We start from the raw sequence: 9269 nt of genomic DNA, 5'->3' as shown, positions 1-9269 counted from the left end.
ACGGGCCTTCACCGGGGACGATGGTGGCGGTGGGACCTGTGTGTGCACCGGAGGCGCTCCCACGGGACTCCGAGGCCCCGGCCCACCCCGCCATCGTGTCTGCCGTCCACAGACGTGACGCGGCCAGGTCTGCTCGGTTTTGCGGAGACCCCCACATCCCAAAGGGTGCCTCCCAGCCCTCAGGCCCAGGCCCCCGTCTCCACTCTGGCCCCTGGGGTTTCACCTGCTATTTCCCCTGCAGGTCAGTGCACCCCCACCCCTACCCAGCACCGCTTCCCCACTCATGATTCTTCCACGCCCCACGTGTAGACAGGCTTCTAGAATGTTCTGGGTCCCCTAAGGGAGCTCCCACGCTGTCCCTCCCAGAGGTCCTTTAAGTGGAGACACCCACCCCCCCACCCCGGTGAGGTCCCTCCAGCCCCCAGCCTGCCCCGCCCTCCAGCGCCTCCCAGCCCAGGACCCACCTCTTCCCACCCTCAGCATCAGCCCCACCTCGGCCCCCGGACAGACAGCCGCCGAGGCCTTTACCATATTTTGCCACGTATAATGCGCTCCCGTGCAGAGGGTGCGCCCATGGTTTGGGAAAGTTTCCCAAACTTTCAGGAAAAAAACATTTGTTTTAATTTTTGTTAAGATTTTATTTATTTTTCAAGAGAAGGGGAAGGGAAGGAGAGAGGGAGAGAAACATCAGTGTGTGTTTGCCTCTCTAGCGCCCCCCACTGGGGATCTAGCCTGCAACCCAGGCTTGTGCCCTGACTGGGAATCAAACCAGCAACCCTTCGGTTCACAGGCTGCTCAATCCACTGAGCCACACCAGCCAGGGCCTGTTTTAATTCTTTAATCCAATGTTTATTTATTTATATTTTGAAACAAAACCGATGATCATGTTCTAGGGTATATTTTGCATACGGATATCCTTATTGCTTTCTAGAGGTAAATTTTAACACATTAGCAGAAATAAAAGAACTAAAAACATTTATCTAGATACGGAATTAGTACTACCCATGTAAAATGCACGTCCTTATTTTTCCCTCAAAACTTGGGGCAAAAAAACAGTGTGCGTTATACATGCAAAATCCAGTAACACATTCTGGACTGTTCCACACCAGCACACCATGGCCGCCAGGGGGCCCCGCCCTGCTCAGCCCAGCGAGGCGCCCCGGTGGGGCCCGCTGCGGTGATGCCCCAGGGAGCACGGGTTCCCCGTCCTCACTGCGGAGCCCGCCCTCCCCCCCGGCGGGACACTCTGCCCGAGAGCTGGAGGGAGCCGGGACGGCTGTCTCGGTCATCCCTGCTTCTGCCCCGGAAGCTGATGGCACAGGTGAGTCACGGTCTGGGCTCCAGGACAGACACCTGGCGGAGGAGGCTGCTTCTGGCCGAGGCCCCGGTGTCCTGTGTCTTGGGAACACGGGAGGTGTCGGGGGCAGGAGGTGGCAGGAAGCAGCCAGGGGACCTCACACTGGCCCCTGAGGACAAAGGTGCCCCCAGGTAAAGACAGCCCGCGCCTGGCCAGGCTGGTCCTTCCTCCTGTGATCAGCTGCACCTGCGGAGGCAGAGGCCCCGGCTTCCCGAGCTGCGGGCTCTGCTCCCTTCGAGGCTGCTTCCTGGTCGTTTCGGTGAATCCCTCCGCTCAGGCCCCGGACTCCAGGGCAGCCCCATCGACCCGGGTCCTCACGGGGGGTGAGGGCCCCACGTGGGTCCGCAGGGCCTCACCCAGGGCTGAGCAAGGAGTCCGTGCAGAATCAGCTCTGGGCCGCAGCCGCTTCTAGCACCAGCCCCCACCCCGCCCTGAGTCTGCACTGGGGGCCGTGTGTGTGTGTGTGTGTGTGTGTGTGTGTGCAGACTGTCGTGGGGAGGGGGGTACGCAGTGTCGGTGTAGTTAGTGTGATTGCAACGTCACTGTAAGTAAACGTACAAGCAAACACAAGCCACTTTCTAAGACAACACAAAGTGTTAGTTCCCTGGGGCCGTGGTAACAAGTTGGACAGACCAGGGGGCCGACAGCAACAGACGTTATTCCCTCCGTTCCTAGAAGCAGGGAGTCCCCGGACCGGCCGGGCTCTCTCTGAGGCCCGGGAGGGCCCGCCCAGCCACCTCCGCCCAGCCCCTGTCCGCACCCCTTGCTGTTCCTGGGCTCGTGGCTGCAGCCACGGCGTGTCTCCTCTCCTTATAAGGACACCCCCACAGTGGGCTGAGAGCCCACCCTCCTCCAGTGGGACCTCACTGCAATGGGACCAGTCCCATCTGTGAAGACCCTGTTTCCAAAGAAGGTCCCATCTGAGCGTCCCGGTGAGCAGGAGTCTGGGGGACTCGGTTCCCTGCAGAATGCTCAGCACACGCGAGAGCTGGCGACGCCTCGGTTCTGCCCTCTGCTGGCCATGAGAGGGACAGCGTGGGGGGCTGCTGGTGGCAAAGCCCGGCCAATCGGGAGACAGAACGAGGCTGCACATCTCAGAGCTCCCCAGACCACGGCCCTGTCCCCGTGCTGAGGGGCCGGCCATCACTCTCTCCAGCAGCTTCAGGTCCGCCTTTTAAAGCCCAGCCCTGGGCCGGCACGGACACACACGTGTGCACATGTGTGCACAGGTGTCCACATGTGTGTGTGTGTGTGCTAAGTGGAGGCCTCTGGCGGCCCTGTCCAGACCCCTCGCCCGGTCCTCCCCCCGGTAGCCGCTGCTCCCAGCCGGCCTGAGGGTGTCAGTTCGGCCTTCAGAGGAGCCGGAGTCTCCCAGGCGCCCCCCACCCCCCGGGGAACCGCCCCGTGCTCACTGTGAGTGGTGTTTTCCCCAGGAGGAAGCGCGGGCAGGGAGCGAGAGGGGCGCCCGGTGTCTGGCTGCTGGATGAGCTCCGGCCAAGGTCACAGGGAATGACCCCAGATGCCCGGGCTGCCTCAGAGCCTCAGAAAGCAGAGGCCGAGGTCAGCCCAGGAGCAGCAGGGTCCACGGAGGGGTGGGGTGGGGTGGGGTGGGAGCTGCAGAACTCCCGCTGAGGGTCACTGCTCAGGCCCAGGGTGACCGCCTGTGCTGTGCCTGCCCTTCCCACCCCCCCCGAGTCCGTCCCAGGGGCTCCCCGGAGAGTAAAAGGGGGGCCACTGTGGATCACGCCAGCCACAGTCACCTGCCCTGTCCCAGCCCTTCCCAGCAAGACTTGAAGCGTCTGCCACCCAGAGTGCCCGCCGGAGCAGGGGACCCGGGCGGGTGCAAGCAGCCGTCCTTCCGTGGCCTTGTCCGAAAGCCCGGGGACAGGGGCCCGTGGGGACAGGGGCCCTCGGGGACAGCTGGGGCTCACCGGGCTGGCTGGGGAAGCTAACAACGGTTTGCATTTGAAAACTGAGATTGGCCAGCTTTATGTGTGTCCTGAGCTGGACAAGGGCCCCTTCTCCAGAGCTTTGTCCTGGAAATCGCAGAAAAAACAAAATCTGGTGCAGGTCAAAGAACCCACAAAGCGACGAGGGAAAAGGACTTGGGAAGTAGGACCGGCCAAAGACATGCCGTTCCCGAGGCCGTCCTGTCCACGACGACCAGCTCCCGGGGACAGCGCTCCGGAGGGGGGCCTCCGTGGGCCGGGAAGCGGCCCTGAGTGGAACTTGTCTCCCCAGAAAGGGCACGTCGTCCCCCCCCACCTGACGGTCACAGAGGGGGCGGCGGCACCTGGGGGTGAGGGCGCCGGAAGCCAGCAGGGCGCAGCGGCGGGGGGCTGCAGCGGAGGCTGCGGCCGGGCCGAGCGATCCTTCCTGGGAAAAGCCCAAGACGGACACTCAGAGAGGCGGGTCCTCTCCGTCATCCAGGGCCAACAGCAGCACCGTCCTCCCGGGGGACAAGTCAGACGTGTGCCCCTCAGTCTGCGCGCCCTTGCTCCCGGGAACGCTCCCCCCCCCCCAGGAACCCGCCCCAGGACTCTCGTAGAGAGAGGAACCAGAGGGCTGGCGTGTGGGACGCGGCGCCTGGGTCGCTTCCCGGGCACAGGATGGGAACGCGCTCACGCCCACGCGGGAGGACTGGCCGGTCGGATGGAGTCCAGACGGCAGGCCCCAGGGCCCCAGCGGGAAGGCCGTGGGGCGTTCTTCCCACGCGAGAAGGTTCTCGGGAAAGGGCCGGTTACCCAGTGAGTGGGGGAGCGAGGTGACCTTGGTGTTGTGACTGCGTGTGACTGCGTGTGACTGCGTGTGACTGCGTGGGCGTGCACACAGGTGCCCCAGGCCACACCACATGTGGGGGGGGGGAGATCACACCATGTGACTCAGGGAAACGACACCAGCACGCCTCAGTGGGGGCCTCGCTGCCGTGTCACACCTGTGGGGACGTCACCCCCTCCCAGGCACAGAGGCCCCGGGACGCCGTGGTTACGAGGCTGGTTACGAGGGTTACGTGGTTACATGGTTACGAGACTCAGCCCCTTTCCAGCTGTGTGACCGGAAGCAGCTGGTTCACCGCCAGTAACGTGCGCGCCTGCAGTGGGTGGCCGAGCGTCCACGCGGCCATCCGCCCTGTCCCCGGGACGGGGTGGTGCCCAGGCCCCGGTGAGAGGCTCCTCGCCAGGGGACCCCGAGTTTGGTGGGCGGAGAGGGGGGTGGGTGTGGCAGGGACCGGGCAGGGCCGGGGGCTCAGGGACAGGAAGTGCCTGAAGACCCTCCCTCCCTCCCGTGAGCAGAGCCGCCCTCCGGCCCCGCGGGGAACCAGTCCGGGACCTGCAGCGCATTTCCAGGCTGTTCCAGAGGCGGACTTGGGTCTCGCTTTGGTTTCTTCTCCCTGGGACGGTGCTCAGACGGGCCGCGAGGGTCCCCGTCTTTGCCCGGGTTCCATAACTGTGCCGTGGAGACACAGGGCACAAGGTTGAGGGCAGCTGGAAAACCAGTTTCCTCCACGTCCCTGGGACGCATCCCTCCCACCAACCCCGCCGCACCCGCAATCCCAGGCTGAGGACGGCCCCCCAGGGCTCTCCCTCAGCCGTGTTCCTTTGCCCACAAATAGGCGTGCACCCAGGAGCCGAGTTCCTTTGCTCCCCGAGTTTCCGGGGTGGGAGGCAGGCAGGGTCCTTGCAAGCGGGGTGCCTACAGGTGGGGGCCCAGGGCAGGGGGCCGTCCTGCTGGCGGCTGTGTCCCGGCGCCTGCCCAGACTGCCCAAGGTCACACAAGGCCACTCAGGCCCACTCTGGCACCCTCTCCTTCCCTCTCCACGTTGGAGGAGTGTCAAGCTGTAGCGCTGAGGCTGCGGCACCAAACTCCCTGGGCCCGGGTGCTGCCCAGCTCTCTGCCCGGGGACAGTGGCGAGGCAGGTCACGGGGCGCCCCCAGGCCTCGGTTCCCTCACCTGAGAAGAGGCGACCGTGGGGACCTCAGGGGGTCATCACAGACACGACGGTGGGTTTCTGCAGCGGGGGGTGGGGGGCCCTGGCGGCAGTGGGCGTGCAAGAATGTGCATGCCTGGGGACCTGCCTCTGTCCAGCAGTGCGGTCCCCCGGCCCAAGGACAGCAGGCGCGGCGAGGAACCCTGAGATGACAATGACAGTGACAATGACAGTCAGCATTCCAGGGGCCACACGGGGGGATGCCCTCCGACTCCCCAGGCCCGTCTCATTCCTCACGGAGCAGAGCCGTCTGGGCCCCGGGTCACCGTAACAAACACCACGGGCTGGGGCGACAGAGAGGGACTGCCCCGCGGTCCTGGAGGCTGGCCGTGCCAGAGCCGGTGTTCTTCGTCGGCCCCTCTCCTGGGCGTGGACACAGCCGCCTTCTCCCCTGGTCCTCACATGGCATCCCTCTGCGGGTGTCTGTGTCCTGACCGCTTCCCGTGAAGACCCCAGTCCTGTGGGCTGAGGGCCACCCCAGTAGCCTCAATGACCCCTTTAAAGATCCCGTCCCCAAAGGCAGCCGCATTCTGAGGGACTGGGGGTTGGGGTGTCAACACACGAATGAGCAGAAGGGGTGGACACGGCTCAGCCCTAACCCGAGCCCTCCCCCCCCAACACTGAACTCCCCCGGGGGGCCGTGGGCGTGGCCAGCCGCCAGGGGCAGCTGCGCTGGGACTGACGGGCCACCACGCACCGTGAGAACCAGCGGGGACGGCCTTGCAGCCGGGCGATCGCCACGAAACATCTCAGGCTGCATAAGGCCCTGCTTGGGGACGCATCACAGGTTGCCGTCAGGGCGGCCAGCCTAGAGGAGGCGGGAAGACCTCCGTCCCTGCTTCTGAGAGACGCTGGCGGCGTAGACTTTTCATCTGGTCTCGAGTTTTGAAAAGTGGGCAGTTCCCTTCTCCCCTGGCACCAATGTGCCTTCTTCCTCCTTTCAGCTCTTCTTCCTCTTCTGGTCCAGAAAGGGAACAAAGAAATGAAGGGCTAAGGAAAGAAGAAGGGAAACTTCTTTTTTTTTTTTTTTTTATGCGCAGCGGGAAAGGCGGCAAGGGAGGCTGGCTCGGCCTGAGTCCTGGGGCCGCCACCCGCCCCACCCACTACCCGCAGGGCGCCAGGCCCGGGGACCATGAGGAAGGGGTGGCGTGTACAAGCTGCCACCGAAAGGCACTCCCTCGCCTCACCCCTGCCCTCCCAGCCTCCGCCAGCCGGGAGGCTACGTCCGTTGTCCATTTTGCAGAGAAGGAGACGGAGGCCCAGAGAGGCGACACCCCGTGCCCAGGTATCCTCCCGGTGGGTGCTGGAGTCAGGGCATGACGCCAGGCCCCCCCTCCCTCCAGGCCCGGTCATGTGGCTCACCTGTGCCGCCCCCACCTGGGGTCCAGCAGAGTGGGGAACAGTCCGGAGCTGGGGTTCCGGGAGGGAGCTGTGGCTGCCTCCTGCCGTGCGTGCAAGTTCAAGGGGGCTTCCCTCCGCAGGGCTCCGGCCCCTCCCTGCCCAGGCACTCCTGGGCCACCTCCGCCCCAGGCGGTGCCCCCACTCAGCAGCCTCATTGCGACGGATGCCTTTGGGAATCTAGGAGCTGGGGCCCCACTCGGGGAGCCCCCGCCCAGGCCGCTGCAGCCCCCAGAGGTTCCCTGGCTCTCCTCGGCCGAGCAGGTTCAAGAACAGGCCCAGCTGCGCTCTTGACTCCCCACCCCATTCTCCCCGGAGCTGAGGGAGACTCAGGTCCCTAAGGCTCGCACGGTCCTCGGGAGCCTCGCTCCGGCCCCTCAGCCTCCTGTGCCCACACGGAGGCTGCAAGCTGGCCCCTACCAGCACGGGCTGTGCCTAACCTTTGGGGACACAGGTGACATGCCCAAGGGAGGAATTTGCGTGTATCCCAGAGATAAGGCTCAGTCCCCCGCCCAGCACCCAGGGGCCACAGCCCCCAGGGTCCTCCCACCCCACCACCCCGCACCGCCCTCCCTGTCTTGCTCAGCTCCCGCACGCCAAGGCTCGCAGCCCCACACGCTAGCCCAACCTGTCCCCAGGTGTGTCCTTCCAGTCCCTGCTTCTCTCCCCAACTCCCCAGTTGGCAATTTTTAAAAATGATTTCCCAAACTGGCATCAATAGGACAGTGAATTCCTGTTGATGGGTTTAGTGGGCGACCTGCTCAATTCCTGCCTCGGGATTTTTAAAAGATAAGGGCTTGCAGCCCTGGCTGGTGTAGCTCAGTGGATTGAGCGCAGGCTGAGAACCAAAGTGTCGCAGGTTCAATTCCCAGTCAGGGTACATGCCTGGGTTGCAGGCCATGACCCCCAGCAACCGCACATTGGTGCTTCTCTCTCTCTTTCTCCCTCCCTTCCCTCTCTAAAAAAATAAATAAAAATAAAATCTTTGAAAAAGATAAGGGCTTTCTAGTTTTCCTGTCCTGGCCGCCTAGACCACGCACAGCCGGAACAGGCTTCGCGGGCCAGGAAACGGCTGGACAGACACCCACCCACTGGGGCTGCTCCCTGTGCCTGGCGTGGCTTCCTGCCTGCTCGCCTGGGCCTGGAGCACACCGGGCTGCCACCGGCCAGGTCCGAACTGGGCTCGCTGGAGGGCCAGGGGCGTCCAAGCAGAAACCCGGTGCGGCTCAGTCAGCGCCCCGACCTCCGCCCGGGCCCGCGGACCCGGGGAGAAACCCGGCGCCGGGCACTCGGCTGTCCGCTAGGGGCGCAGGCGAGTCAAGGGCCGCGGGGAGGCACTCACGGCGCGAGCGGACTTCACGTCCTCCCAGAGCCCGCCACCTGCCCGCCGCCTGCCCGCCGCCTGCCCGCCTCCTGCCCGCCCTTCCTGCTCTCGCTGCCCCCACCCACTCCTCCCCACCGAAGGCGCGCTCGCTCGCGTGCGCAGTGCAGGGGGGCCGGGGAGCTCCTAGTGCCGGGAACGGTGCGGGCGCACGGCGGGCACCGGACAGCGTCTGCGGAACTGACTCACTGAGACGATCAGCGGGGAGCGGCAGCCTCCCGGCCGGGCCTCTGGGGGCCGGCGTGTAACCCCTCGGCGGCTTCCCTCCTCTCTCACTGTCCTGCGCCATGCCACTTCAAAGTAACCGCTTTCACTGTAGCAGTAACTGTGGGAAACGCGGGGAAGCAGGACAAAATAAACAAAACGCCTCCGTTCTCACCCTCCGGGGCACTTTGACCGCGCACTTTGGCAGGCAGTCTCCGCACAGGTGCAGGGGGCTGGGGAGCGGCCGCCAGCAGGTACCGGCTTCTGTTCGGGTCAACAGCGCAAATGTTCTAGAATCCCACAGTGGGGAGGGCTGTACAGATACTAAGAACATCTGGACTGGGTACTTTCAAGTGGTGGATTTTATGTTCAACGAATGATACGGCATTTTAAAAAAATGTTTATCCTCACCCAAGGACATTTTGTCTTTGCTTTTTATTTTTTATTTATTTTTTAAAGAACTGTTAACCTAATGTTCTTTTTTTTTTTAAGACTTTATTTATTTATTTTTGGAGAGGGAAGGGAGGGAGAGAGAAACATCAATGTGCGGTTGCTGGGGGCCGTGGCCTGTAACCCAGGCATGTGCCCTGACTGGGAATCGAACCTGCGATGCTTTGGTTCCGCAGCCCGAGCTCAATCCACTGAGCTACACCAGCCAGGGCTGTCTTTGCTTTTTAGAGAGAGAGGAAGGGGGAGAGGCGCGGACTGGTTGCCCCCCTTCTAGGATTGCACGCACCCAGACCGGGGCCAGACCCACAGCCCAGCCATGTGCTCTGACCAGGAACGGAACCCGCAGCTTTCCAATCGTGGGACAACGCTCCAACCCACTGAGCCACGCTGGCTAGGGCTATGTGTCCACTTTTTAACTCGAATAAACAGAGACGACTAATGCTGTGATAAAGGTGACTCTGCAGCAGAGAAATCCAGCAAACCCCAGCTCG

The 9269-nt window shown here is 63.6% G+C and overlaps 1 protein-coding gene across 1 annotated transcript; it reads right to left on the bottom strand.

Annotated features, from left to right (window-relative positions):
• Positions 1 to 4742: 4742 nt before the first annotated feature.
• Positions 4743 to 7218, bottom strand: LOC123823249. The gene is made up of 3 exons (XM_045845797.1): positions 6708 to 7218; positions 6043 to 6303; positions 4743 to 5488 (listed from the first exon to the last, which is right to left on the bottom strand). The coding sequence occupies exons 1-3, from the start codon at positions 6899 to 6901 to the stop codon at positions 5305 to 5307; spliced, it is 639 nt and encodes a 212-aa protein (XP_045701753.1). The 5' UTR covers positions 6902 to 7218; the 3' UTR covers positions 4743 to 5304.
• Positions 7219 to 9269: the final 2051 nt, after the last annotated feature.

Source organism: Phyllostomus hastatus, unplaced genomic scaffold, assembly GCF_019186645.2.
Source record: "Phyllostomus hastatus isolate PE091 unplaced genomic scaffold, TTU_PhHast_1.1 phas_contig_477, whole genome shotgun sequence".
In the NCBI taxonomy this organism is placed as follows: Eukaryota; Metazoa; Chordata; class Mammalia; order Chiroptera; family Phyllostomidae; genus Phyllostomus; species Phyllostomus hastatus.
This window is presented reverse-complemented; position numbering and strand designations above follow the sequence as displayed.

Coding starts and splice junctions, on each gene's coding strand:
- LOC123823249 (XM_045845797.1), bottom strand. CDS start 6,901: ATGAGGCTGCTGAGTGGGGGCACCGCCTGGGGCGGAGGTGGCCCAGGA. Junction 6,304..6,707: donor CCCAGGTGGGGGCGGCACAG/GTGAGCCACATG, acceptor TTTCTGGACCAG/AAGAGGAAGAAGAGCTGAAA. Junction 5,489..6,042: donor CGTCCCCGCTGGTTCTCACG/GTGCGTGGTGGC, acceptor TTGTCATCTCAG/GGTTCCTCGCCGCGCCTGCT.